We start from the raw sequence: 18,232 nt of genomic DNA, 5'->3' as shown, positions 1-18,232 counted from the left end.
CTTTACCACATTATAAAAACAAACATCTAAATGCAAAAGGTGATGTTTATGAATTTTTTAAGTTTCTTCCTGTAATTTCAGGCTTCGCTGATGAATAAAAATAGGAAAGAAAGCCATTTAAGATTAAGTGAATGCACATTCATTTACTTGCTTATTCCCAAAGTACTAAGAAACTGTCTTTTGCCAAGTACTTTAACAAGTGATGACTATCTAGAGGTGTTTCGGGGGGAGTTGTGGGTAGAAAGCTGTACTGAGATATAATTGACATACTGAAAGTTTCACCCATTTAAAGTGTAGATTCAGTGTTTTGTGGTATATTCAGAGTTCTGCAACTATCACCACTATCAATTTTAAAAGACTTCAACACCCCAAAGAGAAACCCCTACCCTTTAGCAGTAACTCTCATTTCTCCCCAAACGCTCTCCACTACTGCCCCAGTAAACCACTAAGATACTTTCTGTGTCTAAAGATTTGCCTGTTCTGGATACTTAATATGAATGGAATAATATAACTTGTGGTCTTTTGTAACTGGCTTCTTTTATAATACTTAGTATTTAAGTTTCATTAATGTTGTAGTATGAATCAGTACTTCATCCCTTTTTAATTACCACAAAATATTTCACTGTATGAATATACCACATGTGTTCATATATCCATTTATTAATTAATCCATCTTTTGGCTGTTAAAAAGGAGGCTGATATGAACATTCATTTATAAGGTTTTACATGGACATATGTTTTTATTTCTCTTGAGTATATGCCTAGGAGTAGAATTGCTGGGTTATATGGTAACTCTATATGTTTAACTGTCTGAGGAACTGCCAGACTGTTTTCTAAAGTGACTGCACCATTTTACATTCACACCAGCAATGTATGAAGTTCCAGTTTCTTCACATCTATAGAGATTTTAAGAGACGATTTTAACAAATACATCTAAGTGGAGCTTAAGAATGTAACATCATTTTGATGACTACCAGAAAGCCATTTTCCAATTTGTTTTGGAACATGTGGTTGATTTTTATTGTTTAGTTATAGCTGCTAACGTTTACTGAGTGTCCACAATATACAGGTAGTCAGCTATTTAATCCTTGTAGCAACCCTAGACAGTAGGCATCAATGCTGTTTTTACTTTTGAGGGTATTAAAGCATGGAAAGGTTTAGTGACACATCAGGAAGGTTGAGAAGAGTGTTCACCCAGGTGGCCTGGCTTGAGAGCTCTGTACCTGAATTCACCCTCTGCCCTGGCACATGTTGAGTGGTGCTGCCACAGCTTTAAGTCTTTGCTGGGAAGTTAGAAAATATATTCGCAAATGGAATTTTGTATTTTAAGTTTAAGAATGAAACTGTAGTGTAAGTTTTGGTCTATGGGACAAAGACTCACTAACCATTTTGTTAGCCATTAATTGTGAATTGTATTAAATCAATGGAAGACATTTCTTATACACAATTAGTGCTATCATTTAGTGAATGTTTACTGTGTGCCAGACACTCTTTCAAGTGTGTTTCTTCATTCACTCAACAGTAATGTGATGCTGACTTTAGAAGAGATTAGCTTAAATGTCTTTAATGCACGAATTAATAATGTATATTAGCTCACAATGAAAACATTTACTTCTTCCTTTCTTTTACTCAATTCAAATAATTTAATTATATTCATTTTCTTCATCTTGAAAATTAGTGGCTAACGGGCACATGAAAATATGTCTAACATCGTGAATTATTGGAGAAATGCAAATTGAAACCACAGTGAGGTGCTACCTCATGCCTGTCAGAATGACTATCATGAAAAAATGTACAAATAACAAATGTTGGAGAGGATGTGGAGAAAAGAGAACCCTTGTATACTGTTGATGAGAGTGTAAATTGGTACAGCCACTATGGAAAATAGTATGGAGGTTCCTCAAAAAACTAAAATTAGAACTACCATATGATCCAATTCCACTCCTGGATATATATCCAGAAAAATTGAAAACACTAATTCAAAAGCATGCACCCCAGTGTTCACAGCAGCACTGTTTACAATATCCTGGACATGGAAGCAATCCACAAATAGATGTTTTAATATGTCAATAGACTATTGGATTAAAAAAGTGATATATCTATATATATGAATATATACATGAATTTATATATATGTGAATATTATTTGGCCATAAAAAGAATGAAATACTGCCATTTGCAACAATGTGGATGGACCTAGAGAATATTATGCTTAGTGAAATAAGTAAGACAGAGAAAGACAAATACTGTATATCACTTATACATGAAATCTAAAAAATAATACAAATGAATGTATATGCAAAACAGAAAACGACTCATAGACATAGAAAACAAACTTGTGGTTACCATATGGGGGGGGCGAATTAGAAGTATAGAGTTAACAAATACAAACTACTATACATAAGCTAGATGAGCAACAAAGATATACTGTATAGCACAGGGAATTATACCCATTATCTTGTAATAACCTATAATGGAGTATAATCTGCAAAAATAATGAATCACTATGCTGTACACTTGAAACTAACACAACATTGTAAATCATCTATACTTCAGTACAAAAAAAATTAGTGAAATAAATTTGCCGTAGTGTCACATGGAAAATTTCTTGATAGCAAGAAAAGAATTAAAGATAAAGGCCTATAAGTTGCCATTAAAAACAACAACAGCAAAAAGCTGGGGCAAATTAATTTTATTCACAAAGATAGCAAGCTATCCCATCTCTGGGAGGGAAAGACATAACCTGGGGACATTTAATATCATTATATGTTTATATAATACTAGCTTTCCCTAAAATGTCCCTCCTATCAGAAGAACTGTATTTCTTGAATATCTTTATAAACCTCTTTTTTTTTTTTTTTTTTTTGCGGTACGCGGGCCTCTCACTGTTGTGGCCTCTCCCGTTGCGGAGCACAGGCTCCAGACGCACAGGCTCAGTGGCCATGGCTCACGGGCCCAGCCGCTCCACGGCATGTGGTATCTTCCCGGACCGGGGCACAAACCCGTGTCCCCTGCATTGGCAGGCGGACTCTCAACCACTGCGCCACCAGGGAAGCCCATAAACCTCTTTTTGATTGAAGCAACTGAGAATGCAAAATTGTTTGAAAATTGTTTCTATAAAAAAGAGCAAATAAAATATTTTAAAAATATTTTATTAGTGATTGAGCAAACAAAAATACAAAGAAACAAAACCGTGGAATAGCAGTACAGTGTGATCTCAAGTTTGTGTCCACATCACTAAATTGCTACTTGTTTCCACAAATTGACTCTAAGTAGGATGACTTTTCAGTTTGGGGTTGGTGCAGTTTTTATTTCTTTGTATTAATCAACTTCATTGTGATTTCATATTAATGTTATATTAGAGTCAGTAATCTGTTTTGCTCAAATCTTGCACATTTTTAAGTTGGTATAAAATTTATTGTAGGCTTTAATATTTGCAGTATTTTCATATTGCTTATATTAAGATTTAAATAATAAAACAATTGCATTAAAAAAATGTTTTCAGTGGGATTTTTTAAACTTTCATGATTTGCTTTTCACTATCTTCAGTTTAATAATACACAAAAAGCTCACCTTTAGCAGTAAGAAATTTTGTATTTCTTTTTCTCAAACTTGTTTTTCTTTTCCATTCCACCACAGAACTTTATCCTATTGTAATAAATCAGCCTTCCTTATTCATGGATTCCACATTTGCAAATTCATCTACATGGTAAAATGTATTGTATTCTAACCTCAAAATCAATGCTTGAGGCGCTTTCTTGGTCATTGACAGACAAATACAGAATGGTGAGGAAATTTGAGCAGCTCCCTGTGCAGATTCCTTGCTGAGATAGAACAAGGCTGTGCTCTGCTTTCTTGTTTCAGTTCTCATACTGTCAACAAGTGTCCTTTTTGTGCTGTGTTTTCACATTTTTGTACTTTTCCTTACTGATTTTGCTCTTTAAAATGACCCCCAAGGCTAATGTTGAAGTGCTGTCTAGTGTCCTAAGTACAGGAAGGCCGTGATGTGCCTTATGGAGAGAATATGTGTGTTAAAGAAGCTTTGTTCAGATATGAGTTTGATTGCTGCTGGCCATGAGTTCATTGTTCATGAATCAACTGTGTATATTAAATAAGGTGTCTTTAAACAGACACACACATAACACAAGGCTATGTATTGATTGGTTGATGAAAATGTGACCAGAGGCTCACAGGAACCTAAACCTGTATTTTTCCTAGGAGCAATGGTTCAGTATTCACTAGTTCAGTGTTTGTCGTGACTATATAGAAACTAACTACCGTAAATAACAAAAAATGGATTTACAGTTCAAGTTCTCATCATTTATTGATAAAGCAAAATAGTTCATGGCATTAGAGTCTAAGAAGCATTCTATGCAAAATCATGATGAGTTGCAGGAGGAATAAGGCAATATTTTATTCTTCAAGTTATAGACATGGAATTAACCTGGCTTTCCTTGGACCGTTGGACTTTTACTGGGAGGAAATGATACAGTGTGAGAAAAATGGATTTTTTTGGTTTTAAATTTCTTTATGCATCTCTTTGAAACACATCTCTGCAACAAAAACATATATAAAAATTGAAATTTAAGATATATTTTTAAATTTCCTAGTATTGTAAACCTTGCTATTAACAATTTCTACTGGATTGCAATATCATTAATTCTCTTTTTTAGTATAAAATTTATTAAAACAATCTAAATATCTTATATATTAGGATGAATAATTTGTTGGTGTTTTGACAAATTATTAAGCAAAAATTATATTAGAAATGGATCTCTTAATTAGATGGATTAGGTTATTTTTCTAATTTATAACATGTATCTGTGGATAAGAATTACTTATTGCTAGAATGAAATAAGTTCAACATTATTTTGTTCTTTCCTTTTATTTTTATAGTTGTAAGCCCATGTTCTAATAAATAAGTATATGGGAATAGAAGGGATTTTATTATAGCAATATTACTTTATTCTTTTAATGCCTTCAAGGTTATAAAATGAGAAAAATTGCTTAGTAAGTCTTCATTACAGTTATTTCAGTGACCTATCAATTTATAACTCAATTGAATCCAGCTGCAATTTTTCTGAAAGCAAAGAATTTGCAACTGTCTACTTAGAAAACAATATATAGTCATTCACTTTTTCAGTTTCTGGGAAGTGTATCATATATATTATACCAAGATTTTTTAACTCACTATTAATTTTACTGACTTTTCTTTCATTTAGAGGTATTTTGTTCAATCCAATAAATTTAGAAAAGGTTGGGAAAATTGAAATATTGTTAATTTCAATACACCTTTGCCAATGCAATGTTTATGATTGAATGCTTTTTTCTTACTTTAAGTATGTTTTTATCAAAGCCTTGGAGCTGCATATATAACTTTTTCGATTTGTGGAAAATGCCTGCCTTTTGCCATGATTGGCAAGACAAGTCTTTATCATATTAGTCAGTGAATAAGAGTTAATTTATCAGAAAAAAAAATGGGCCCATGTAGCCATTTTGTTACTATTTAATTCTGATACCTCAGAATAATGGTGAGTGGCTGTCTAGCTGGCTAGATGGCTGGGTGGGTGAGTGGGAAGGGGGACAGCTGGTTGAATGGCTAGTTGGATGGCTAGAAGGGTAGATGGTTAAGTAAGGAATAGAACTTTGCCTGCAGTTCATGTCCTAAATGAAATAAGGCACTCTCACCTTGTATTACAGACAACAGTCTTATCTCTACTCTCCTGAGACTCAACCTGAGGAGGAATGGCTTCTTTGGCAAGACTGAGTGTGTGGAAGGGCTGGGATAGTTAAATATATTGTCATCCCTTTTGTCCCTCTTTATTCTAGCTGAATTCCTAATGACGCAACCTAACTCAGCAGTGATAATGGACTGAAATGACTAAAATACACTGTTCCTAATACCAACTTTCACCCTAGTGTGTAAGAAGTCAAGCTCTACTGCACGTTAATGGGACCTTGGTTAAAAGAGGCTTCTCAGTCACCAATAATTCAGGTTGTCCTTTTTTGACACCCTGTGGTAATGCAACAGAGTGAAATTGGGGAAGAGCGAGTGGTATGCCTTTCTTTGTAAAATAGGAAAATGTTGATTTTGAAGAGAAGGTTGCACAAAAGAGCTATTATGACACCTTAGCCATAGACATGTTTTCTGACATATTAGTCTTAAGGAAGCATATGTGAGAATTAGGAGGTGTAAGAATTACCCTGTTACACCCTCGGGTAACATATAGTCTTTGTGTGAAGTCACTGAGCTAAAGGAGAGGGCTTCAGGACACAGCTGCTAGTTCCTGCTCCTTTCCTTATAAATCTTGGGTAAACCACTTTTCCTTCTTGTACATCTGTTTATTAATTTAAAAAGTAGGAGTAGTGAATGCTGTCACAATCATCTTTCAGAGCTGTTGTGAAGATTAACTAAGATAATCTCTATAAAAGCACTTCGAAAACTGAAAGCTCTATCTAAACATGAGATACCAGTATCAGTATCCTGCAGTCACTTTAGATCAATTACAGTGTACTCTAAAGCATAGTGAAATAGAACTCCATTCGGGAAAATCTTTCTTATTGAAAGAAAATAAAAGGTAGATTTTTTTAGTTACCTAAACATTAATATTGTACAACTGACATAGTAACCACAATTTTTAAGCCATATGTTGGGCCTTAGGTAAGAGCTAATAATTGTTAAAACTTATAACGTGCTAAGCACTTTTCTAAATACTTTGCATATATTAATTCATTGAATTCTCATAACCAATTGAGGCAGATACTATTGCTAGCTCCTATTTTATGGAGAATAAACTGAGGACCAGAAACTGTGTGACATGATTACATAGTTGATAAGGGACAGTCGTAGGCTTTGAATCTCAGCAGGTAGTTCCAGAGTTCATGGTCTTAGCCATAATACACACCTCTTGTTTTGTGGATTCTTAATTACATTTTTCCTTCGTCCCATTCTCCACCTCCCATAATGTTACTTCTGTTAAGTAATTAAAGAAGAAAATGGAAGAATTAATCAAAGAGAAAAAAATAGTTGGGAGGGGGGCCGAGAGAGAGAAAGAGAAGCACCAATGCAAAAGCCACTGGGTATGCCTTTGTCAAGGAATCACAGCAGTTGCCTTGGGGCCATAGATAATGACTTTGCCTACAGTTTGTCTTGTCTACACCTCTAGACCTCCAGGTCTGTTACCCACTGAGGAGGGTAGGAAGGGCTCATTGTCATCTGTCTCTACCCAGGGAGGCTGGGAGCAGTGGAAGACCCATACATTCCAAGCCTGGCTAAATGATGTACCAGGTACATCTCCCAACTCAAAGAAAGGAAGGAGTGGAGGATGCAGAGTGTGATATTTGAGCCTTTTCTCCTACCTCAAATGGTGACAACACAGTTCAGTACCTCTTTTTTTTTTTTTTAATAAGAATTTTTGTATTTGAATCCATGTGATAATTAATATTGTCATCCTGGCTTCTCATACTTTTTTGTTCAGCATTTTTTTATTCATTTATTTTCAAACTATTTCTGTCTTTGTATGTAAAATGCAGCTCTTGTGGAAAGTACATAGTTGTGTCAACCTTGTTCTGTCCTGACAGTCTCTACCTTTTAATTGAAGTGTTATTTCATTAAAATTTAATGTAATTATTGAAATGATTGAATTTGAGTTTATCATTTTATTATATGTTTTCTATTTACTTTTCCAGTTTTGCTCCTCTGTTACTCATTTACTGATTCTGGATGATTCAGTAGTTTGTAGAATTCCCTTGTAATTTTTATTTGCTTTTTGGCTCAACTTTTTTTTTTTTTTTTTTTTTTTTTTTTTTGTGGCCGTGTTGGGTCTTCGTTGCTGCACGCAGGCTTTCTCTACTTGCAGCGAGCTGGGGCTGTTCTTCGTTGCCGTGCATGGACTTCTCATTGCAGTGGCTTCTCTTGTTGCGGAGCACAGGCTCTAGGAGTGCAGGCTTCAGTAGTTGTAGCACGCGGGCTCAGTAGTTGTGGCTCACGGGCTCTAGAGCACAGGCTCGGTAGTTGGGGCGCACGGGCTTAGTTGCTCTGTGGCATGTGGGATCTTCCCAGACCAGGGCTCGAACCCGGCAGGCGGATTCTTAACCACTGCACCACCAGGGAAGCCCTGGCTCAACATTTTTATTCATTTCAATTTTTACTCTAGGAATTATAATGTATATTCTTAAATTTTGACAGTCAGTGTTGTTAATAATGCACCAGTTTCCACCCAAAATGTAGAAGAAATGGTTGATATCCATCCCCCATTCTTTATGCTGTAGTTGTAATATTTATTATATTTTATGTATTTTGGACTCCTCATGAAACTTTTTAATTTTTGCATTGAATGTTTTGTTAGCTCAACACCATAATGAACTATCACTAGACTGAGTGGTTTAAACAATAGAAATTTATTTTCTCACAGTTCTGGAGACTGGCAGTCTGAGATCAGAGTTCTAGTATGGTCAGGTTCTAGGGAGGGCCCTCTTCCTGGCTTATAGACAGCCTCCTTTTTACTGCATCCTCACATGACAGAAGGAGAGACAGCAAACTCTGTGGTGTCTCTTCTGGTATAAGGACACTAATCTCTTCATGAGTGCCCCACCCTCATGCCCTTATCTAAAACTAACCATCTCCCCAAGCTCCCATCTCCATATACCATTGCATTGGGGGTTAGGGCTTTAACATATGAATTTGGCTGGGGGGATTCTAGATTCAGTCCATATAAGCAATTATATTATTAAAGAAATTAAGATGAATAAAGCAAAAAATCCCCACATAATTGTCTTCTGTATTTACTCAGGCATTTAGCATTTCTGATGTTCTTATCCCTTCCTGAGGATCTACATTTCCATCTGTTGTCATTTCTCTTTAGTATGAAGAATTTTCTTTAGCATTTCTTATAGGGTGAGTCTGCTTGTGACAAATTTTCTTAGTTTTCTTACATCTTAAAATATCTTTATTTTGCCTCTATTCCAGAAAGATATTCTTACTGGATGTAGAATTTAACAGTGTTTTTTTGTTTTGTTTTTAATTTGAATACCTTAAAGATGTTATACTTTTACTTCTGGCCTCCATTGCTTCTGATGATGAGTTTAAGCTATGTGAGGGAATCTCTTTTCCTGTTGCTTTCAAAACTTGTTCCTTATCTTTGGCCTTCAATAGTTTGACTCTGATGTGCCTTGACAAAGTCTTATTCAAATTTATGTTGCTTTTCGTCATTGAGCATTTTGAATATGTACATTTATTTATTTCATCATACATTTTAAAATTCTGGGCATTATGTCTCAAATAATTTTTCTGCCCTATTTTCTCTTCTATCTTTTTGTCACTACAATTATATATATGTTAAACCATTTGATATTACCTACCAAGTCCCTGAAGTCTGTTCATTTTTTAAAAAAACTCCCTTCTCTCTATTCTTCATTAACATTTCCCTCTTTTATCTCCATTTTGTTATTAAATCTATTAATAAATATTTATTTCAGATATTGTAGTTTTAGTTCTAGAATTTCCAGTTGATTCTTTCTTATAATCTCTATTTTCTGCAGGGAGTTGATCTGACATGTTACTCAGTCATTACAAAAAGCAAAAATCCTGGCCTCCATCTGTTTAACACTGTGATAGTGAGGGTGAGGAGACTAAATGAAGTTTCTGATTAGAAAGAACTTAAAAGATAGTTAGAAATCAAGAATTATGTAAGAAACTAATAAAGAATGAGATCAGATAGCATATAATCAAACATGTGTTATAAATAATAGTTTAAAAAATAGTAATAGCTAATAGTGACCTGGATCAAGCAACAACCCATTAAAGGTTAGATTGTATATGCAAGGTTGCTAAATGTTGAGCTGTGATTACAAAAATGCTGATTAATTCTAGAGCTTTGTTCTTTACTATTATTCATTGGGTGGAGGAATAGATTAGTATAGACTAGATTATATTAGAAATGAAGTAGGACTCAAAGCAATAACATCATTTGACTTTATTCTAGAAAAGAAATTGTAGAAGTCAAAATCTATCTATTCTCTGCTGCCAGAAGATAATTTCACAATCTTCTCATCCTGATGGTTAATAGCTTCACTCAAGAAAAACCATATTCATTACACTAATGTTCAACACTTTGAACGACAGGATACAAAATAAGGGGGCAGGGAGAGGTAAACATGGCTGAGATATGGAATTTCTGCCAGTTGAGCTTGATCCCTGACTCAAACCTGTATGGACTCCATTGTTACCAGAGTTCTCTACTCTGCTTGGTGGGAGTTCGACATCACAGTTTGAGGCTGCATTCTCAAGCAGAGGCCTGTGCTTTACGTTGTCAGTTGAAGGTAACCCTTAAGGGCCAGAGAATATATCCACAGTTTGTCCTTTTAAGGATATTTGATGCACCTACACAAGACCATTACCTGGATACATTTTTTGTTGTTATTCTTTATATCTGTTGTATAGGAAGGTAACTTCACTAGATGTTGCAATTAGCTTTCTTCTAACTTTTTTCTCTGAACTTAGAAGTTACTTATATGACCAGATAGCAAGTGCCTATTATTCCTTAATTGGTGATTTTGCGTTTGTTATTTTTCTGCGATAATCAGAATATAATAATGGTTCTCTCTCAAAACAAATGTTTGATTTTCTTAAAATATTACTATTAGTAATTTTTAAGTGCTGGTCACACCTTCACCCCCTACTTACTTTAATCCTACATGGTAGATGTTCTTGCTGAATCATACTTTGTGCTTTTCTCAGTTTAAGAAAAAAGTCATTAAAGTTCAAGTTTAAAACATACAATAAAGTACCCAATATGGTCATTCATTTACCTAGGTTTACAAAATACTGTATGTGTGTGTGTGTTTGTGTAAAATATATGTGTGTGGATATACACATATATGTAATATATTATATTTATATATTTATTTGTATATATACACACACATCTTTTCTTTATAATTGTTTCTTAGACTGATATTAAGATGTTATGGACTAATAGGTATATGTATATATATTATATGTGTATATATTATATGCTTACACATATAAAGTATAGACACACACAGTAATTTTATTAATTTGGATATACACACATATGTATACATGCATATATACCTATATGAATACACATACATATTCTTTTGTAATTACTTCTTAAACTAATTTTTAATGATTTGAAGTATATTAAATTTTTTTACTAGCTGAGTCTATGAAAAATGCCTAATATGCTGCAGTCCTTTAACAAATGGTTTAAATTATGAATGCAAGAAATTAGGATTAAAACAAATTTTACTTTCTGAATACTGAAGATACACTGTGTGATTTGTGGGAGGTTAATTTCACCTTTATATAAGGATTTTGAGATTTATATATGAAAGTTGTTAAGTACACGTTCAGCGTAGTTCTTGTGAGCAAAATCTATAACTTGAAGAATGTAGGAATTGGTTCTAAAGATTAGATAATTCCATGGACTCACATTGTTCTGAGGATGGTCTGAGGTTAAAAGTTGTGAGAGAGGGCTTCCCTGGTGGCGCAGTGGTTGAGAGTCCGCCTGCCAATGTAGGGGACACGGGTTCGTGCCCCGGTCCGGGAAGATCCCACATGCCGCAGAGCGGCTGGGCCCGTGAGCCGTGGCCGCTGAGCCTGCGCGTCCGGAGCCTGTGCTCCGCAACGGGAGAGGCCACAACAGTGAGAGGCCCGCGTACCGAAAAAAAAAAAAAAAAGCAAAAGTTGTGAGAGAGTTGGATTTTAAAATAAGAATATAAAGTAAAAATCATGGTGAATGAAAATTCCCCATTGAAATATATTAGATTGCCCAAGAATTATAAAACATGCAGCTTGGATAATACAACCTTGGGAGGACACTCAGAAAAGAAGAGAGTTCAAGCAGACCTCTGGGTGCTCTAAAATCAGTAGATCGAACAAAAAAAGAGAATCTGATAGATGAAGCTAAGAAAGTATGTCCTGTGTTGTAGGAGGGAAACTGGGAGGGCTTAGTGGCAGATGCCAAGAGAAAAAAAGTTTTATTAGAACAAGATCCTTACTGAATGTCCCTGAATGGCCAAATATAAGAATAGAAAAGCAACCATTGGCTGGAAACGTGGAGGTCATACCAAGAGCAGTCTTCAAGAGTAGTTCATAAAAGAACAGAAAGTAAAAAAATGGAAAGCTGAACTGTAAGAAATTCACAGTAGAATATTCTGTGCAGAGAAGTGGGATAGTGAATGGAGGGGAATGTGAGGACAAGGTTTGTTTGGGGTAGAAGCTACCAGAGTGATATTTCTCAAATGTAAAGAAGAAACTACCTCACCAGAGATATGTAGGGTTACTTTTTTGTTGCCACGTTTATTAGAGTGCGCTCCTGGTATTTACTGGGCTGCAGCTGGAGCTAAACATCCTGCAGAGCTTAGGGCATTCTCTCTTGAGGAGGAATTGTCTTGCTCGAAAAGCAATGAGCCCATTTATACTCTGATGACAATGGTCTATCTTGGGCTCTGTTTTTATTTGATTCTCTCAGTGAAAATGTCTAAACTCACATGATATTCCATGCCATCTAAAATCACTTCTTCACTAAGCCTTTGGTAAGGTCTGGATTTCTCTGGATTGGCCTACCTTGGATCACCTCTGTTCTAGGGGATCCATCACTATGACCTGGGGAACACCAGGCACTGAGTGGTTTGTGTCCATCTTTGAGCCAGTCACTGTGACGAAGAGGATGAGGTTGTGCTGATTAATGAGAGCTCACACCTGGAGTTGGGGGGAGGGTGAATCACCCCACCTCAATCCTGTGGCTAGTCTCAGTGTAGGGGGAGTAGAATGGCTGCTTTCAAGGCAGTCAGAGTCCTACAAGGACCATAATCATTGATGAAACTATTATGGTTATAACTAAAAAATTAGGCCCCAGTCAGACAGGACAAGTAGAATAGCCTTGAGAAAAATATAAGAGCCCATCAACCTATGACTCTTTCCCCTCCTTCCTCCCCGTTTCTTTCTTATCCTCTGGATCTTCTGAACCCTGGTCAAGGATAACATAAAAAGTAAGTGTGAATGTGACTCATCATCTTTTTCTTATCATTGTATTGTGGTGCTTATTGATAATACACATAATGGATAATGTTTAGTGATATGGTGTTTATTTCTGGTGCTATAATAGGTGTCATCAGAACAAGCATTCCCAAACTTTTAATTTATAGTTAAATCTCAGAACATGGAGATAAGCTAAATTCTTTATCATGTCTCTGTTCTTGGAAGTTGTCTGTATCATGAAGAGGAGCAGAAATGAAAAAAATAGGCTACTTATTTTAGCTATTTTCACCTCCTATTTAATCTATCTTAGTTATAATACAAACAGTGGAAGCTGCTTTAATGAGTGCTACCTCCTCTAGGTGACTAAAATTAGGAAACTAGTTTTGCAAAACAAACTTACCTTGTACCAAGAGTACAAGGTAATATACTAAGGACTCTTTCCAAAATTTCCTAATACATCCATAATCTCAACAAATCTTTTGTAACTGGCATTTGATGTTGTATACATTATCTCCATTTTAGCGGATAGGAAGCTAAGAATCCAGGTGAACAGATAATTTGTCCTAAGTCATAAAATTAGCAAGTGGCACAACCAGGATTCCAATTTCTTCTTTCCTGGCTCTAAGGGCATTCTGCTTTCTGTGACTCTTAAATAGGTGGTAGAGGAGGAGGGTTGGGTGCTTCTCTCCTCCTCTCTTTTAGGAATCATTCTCCTCCTCTCTTTTAGGAATAATGGCTGAAATGACAGGACTAGAACAGATGCAACATACACATTTCTCACATGGGTCAGAAAAAGATGGAGACCCACTGCAAATTATGGTACTGTCATTAAACACTAGCTGTTTTCCACATAATGGCATTTGGTTATTTATCAGGTCACTTTAAGATGTTTGTTCTTATCCATACCAATATTTTAGTTGGCCAAATACCTGCTATGTATTTGATCAATCTTTCCATCAGAAAATTCATACTATATTTCTTATTTGCTGCTCAAAAATATTCATTTATAAAGTATTGGTATAGTTTATCCAAATTGAACTGAAGCTCATAAACTTTTTTCTATTTATAAGGAAAAAAGGCTTTTAGATAGTAATGATTTCATTAGTGGTACAGAGTTATCTAGTATGTTTTTTGCAGATTTTTTTCCTTTAGTTTTCTTTATAATTCTTGTGCTTAAGGTGGAATTCCCATGATTTGAACCCCTGGAGAAGATCAGCAACTTCAGATCTCCTGGAATATTTATTCCTTTTTTTAGTAGCCTCTGTATAGTTTTCAACTGCTTCTTCCCCAATGGTGTTTTACTTTTTAAAAAAAAGTCTATTCACACTACTAGAAAATCCAGTTTGCAACTGGGACCATACCTTTTGTCCCTTATAGCCACTCACTTGTCGCCATGTCTTATCTGATGAATTGCTTGTCTTATGGTCTCTGATCAGAGGATGCTAGGAGTATACCTCAAGGGATTCTGATACATTTTTATTTCTTCTCCTCTACTTTCAACAGTGTCACATGGCATCTACTTAAAAGTATATCAAAAGCACCTTTTCCTCTGTAATTGTTTTTTTCTTTTTTTTTGCAATCAGTTTTCTTTATTTGGAACACTTTTGTCACTTCCAGTTCTTACTCTTTCTAAATATTTTCTGTGCTGGTAAAATATGTCAGGTTTTTGCTCCTGTGGTGTCATCTCTGGCATCTACTCTCAGTTTGGTGTCATTTGTATCTCATTGTGTCTTGTAAATATTGTTCATTGTGGTTTGCTCTTAGCTCTTCACTGGAGATTTTATTTTTTTCATCTCATTTTCTACTGCTAACCTGTCTAGAGGCTATCTGAATTATGTTATAAAGACTTTTTGGCTGTTGTGTTTTGTAATTTTTTTATCATAAGGAAAAGGAAGGTGAACTTTTCTTCTGAGACGATTTTAGGCAGCATGTTATAGTAAATGCAATGGGATTTAGAGGTAGATTAAACTGAGTTTAAATTGTGATTCCATTACAAAGTAGCTGGTGTCCTTAAAAAAGTGATTACAATTCTCAAGGCCTTCATTTACTTTCTATTAAATAAGGATAATAATACTGACCTTACCAGATCATCAGGAAGCTTAAAATAGCATATGTAATGTGCAACTTCTACCACATAGTAACTGCTTGAATATTTTTGGCATTGTAATTATTATTTTATTATAATTATTATTTGGTGGGCCATCTCACATTTGAATTTAGAACTAGTAAATGATAATGCTACATTTAAAGGAGATACAGGGACTTCCCTGCTGGCACAGTGGTTAAGAACCCACCTGCCAATGCAGGGGACATGGGTGCGAGCTCTGGTCCGGGAAGGTCCCACATGCCACGGAGCAACTAAACCCGTGCGCCACAACTACTGAGCCTGCTCTCTAGAGCCCGCGAGCCACAACTACTGAAGCCCACATGCCTAGAGCCCGTGCTCCGCAACAAGAGAAGCCACCGCAATGAGAAGCCTGTGCACCGCATTGAAGAGTAGCCCCAGCTCGCTGCAACTAAAGCCCGCGCGCAGCAACGAAGACCGAACACAGCCAAAAATTTAAAAATAATTAATTAATTAATTTACTTATTTAAAAAATTAAATAAAGGAGATACAGCAGAAAATAAACTATAGTGCCTGACCTTGAGGAGTGTATAATCTTTTAAAGAGGTAAAATATATACCAGAAACATCTAAGACATATACAAATATTCGTTATTTTAGAAAGTAATTATGTGATAGTTATAAACACTAGAAATATTACTTAATGTATCATAGAACACCCTCTGTGGTTTATTTGTATTTTGAAGATTAGGGAACTGAGAGTTAAAGAGGGAAGGTTACTGTGTTTACCCCAGTCTCCTGAGCTGATAAGGGACCTACAGGAATTGGTGAATAGGTCCTCTCACTTTGGAGGATGTATTTGTCACCTCTGCTATACTGCTTCCATGAGGGAATGTGGCAAGTCTTGTAAGACGTACACAGTAAAAGCCACTGGAGCCCTGAAGAGGTGAGCTCAGTCTTGAGGGGGCTGATAGTGAGAGGCCTCTTGGAGGAGGTCACATTTGAGATGGATCGTGGGGGTGAACAGGCTTTCAAAAGGCAGAGGTGAGGAAGGGAGTGACGTGAACAGAGGTAGGGGGTGGGGGCAGGCGTTTTCTGTTATAAGTTTTTTGGGAGCATTTAGTTTGAAAGATTTGTGCCTTTAAATGATTTGAGGGCTACGACACAGCGAGGGCTCTAGATTAATACCGTTTACTTTGCACAACAGTGTAGGACATTTTGGAGGTGAAGAGAGTGTATTAAGACTCCAGCTGGGAGGCTGTTGCAGGAATCTAGACGTGATTGAATGAGCGTAGTGACAGAAGGAGTGCAAGGAAAGGGCAGATGGGAGAGCCATTGAGGTGGCAGGGCAGTTGGCAGTGACAAGAAGGCATGTAAGAAGACTGTGAGGTTCCAGCCTGGGTCTTGAGGGGAACGGTGGTTCCAAAAAGAGAAAGGGCATATCACTAGTTTCAAAAGAAGGGCAAATATATATTTCCATAAGACCCAGTGAAGCCTTTTGGCTGGGACCACCAGTGCCTAGGGCTCTGCTGGGTCTTCCCTCTGATCTATAAAGTGGCTTGTTTTCGTTCCATTGCTATACCATGGGTGCTAACACAGTGCATTTGATTTTGTATTAAGAGGGGCACTGTAGAGGCAGTGTGAGTTTGTACAGGCTGTCAGAGCTGAATCTCTTTGATAAACTCATGGGAATCTTACAATTCCAATCAAGCAAGTGTTCTGCTTGAGTCCCTCTGTTTCCTAGGATGGATGTCAAAGGGAGCATGCAATTTTATTTGCAGGTCACTGACTAATATATGAAAGGGAAGTCCCACAGGGAAATTCCATTTTTCTCCAAATGTTACTCCATAGTATTAAGTTTCATGTTCTAAGTGAAAGAAAATGTATGCTGTTCATCAAAGGGTGGGTGATGGGTAAATCAGTTTAGAAATGTTGCTATTGCCATTTAAGGGCTTTGAGTAATGCTTACTTTTTTTTTTTCTTCCCCTCCAATTTTCTTGGTCAGTGTTCGTCAGGTTCAACTCCAGCCATGGTTTCCCGGTGGAGGTCGATTCTGACACCAGCATCTTCCAGCTCAAGGAGGTGGTTGCTAAGCGACAGGGGGTTCCAGCTGACCAGTTGCGTGTGATTTTCGCAGGGAAGGAGCTTAGGAATGACTTGACAGTGCGGGTGAGTCTCCCTTAGTGGATCGTTCCTGGGATGCGGCCAGCCCCATTGCTTATGCTGCTTCTGCCGCCAAGCTGACATTCATGCCTGAGATCTAATAGAATAAATAGTGCCTGGGGATTCCTTGAACTTTACTCCACACCGCTTCATTAATTCTGACCTTCTTAATTATGCATTAAACAGCAAGCCCGAAGGATTGGAAGAATAACTGTGAGCGAGAGAGGGAGAAAGAGAGAGAGCACACAAACTGGGCTTAGTGAATAAATGTTTACTGACTACGGGAGAAGCAAGGCACAGTTTCTCTGTCTGTTCAATTTCTACCTTACTTATTCCATTTGAATCTTAATGAAGAAGGATTCAAATAAATTGTTCCAAATCAGGTGGCTCAGTCACTGTGCTGTGAGGAATGTGTAACCCAATTGTGACCCCTGGAGGATGGTGCTAGGTGTGCTGCCGGGGCTCTTTAGGGGAGGTGCAGGGCTCAGGGCCGTTCACAGCAGCATTGAGAGCTCCCTGCCCCGTCAGAATCGCAGTGGTGGAGGAAGACTGACGCACAGCAAAAGTCCACCTTTGTATTCAATTTCTCCAAGCTTTAGTAACATTTTCCCGAGAATGGGCCCCTGAAACATGAGAGAGGGAGCAGTGTGTGTTTTCTCTCCTGTCCCTAATGCTTTCAGGGCACCGCACGGTTCCAGATACCATCAAAGGGCTATATCCTTTTCATCTGGGTGTTTCATTCACAACAGTGATTTCTGTAGGAGAAAGGGAGAACTGGGTAGGCCATTGATGAGCAGTGCCGCCACCTAGAAGTGGAGACCTGTAATTTGTTGGGAACGCCAGCAAATAGGACTCAATGTGGATTGAAGTCACTCTTTGAGAAAGTATAAGAAACGAGTTGCTTTCTGTGGATGGTTCAGGTGATGCTGAAGAACCCTGCGGACACATTTTCCCCCTTTCTTAGCCAGCACAGATGAATTACGCTTCTGTTTACAGCTG

The 18,232-nt window shown here is 36.9% G+C and overlaps 1 protein-coding gene across 2 annotated transcripts in view; it reads left to right on the top strand.

The window, feature by feature from the left end:
• LOC131767983 (1-acyl-sn-glycerol-3-phosphate acyltransferase delta) overlaps nucleotides 1-18,232 on the top strand; it is a 1,414,884-nt gene that overhangs the window by 237,867 nt on the left and 1,158,785 nt on the right. For both annotated transcript variants that reach the window (XM_059083506.2, XM_059083510.2), the window contains exon 2: nucleotides 17,076-17,239. In XM_059083506.2, the coding sequence (XP_058939489.1) occupies nucleotides 17,076-17,239 (164 nt within the window). The remainder of the gene's footprint in view (nucleotides 1-17,075; nucleotides 17,240-18,232) is intronic.

Source organism: Kogia breviceps, chromosome 13, assembly GCF_026419965.1.
Source record: "Kogia breviceps isolate mKogBre1 chromosome 13, mKogBre1 haplotype 1, whole genome shotgun sequence".
NCBI lineage: Eukaryota > Metazoa > Chordata > Mammalia > Artiodactyla > Physeteridae > Kogia > Kogia breviceps.
The sequence above is the reverse complement of the archived record's forward strand: the minus strand, read 5'-3'. Positions and strand labels throughout refer to the sequence as shown.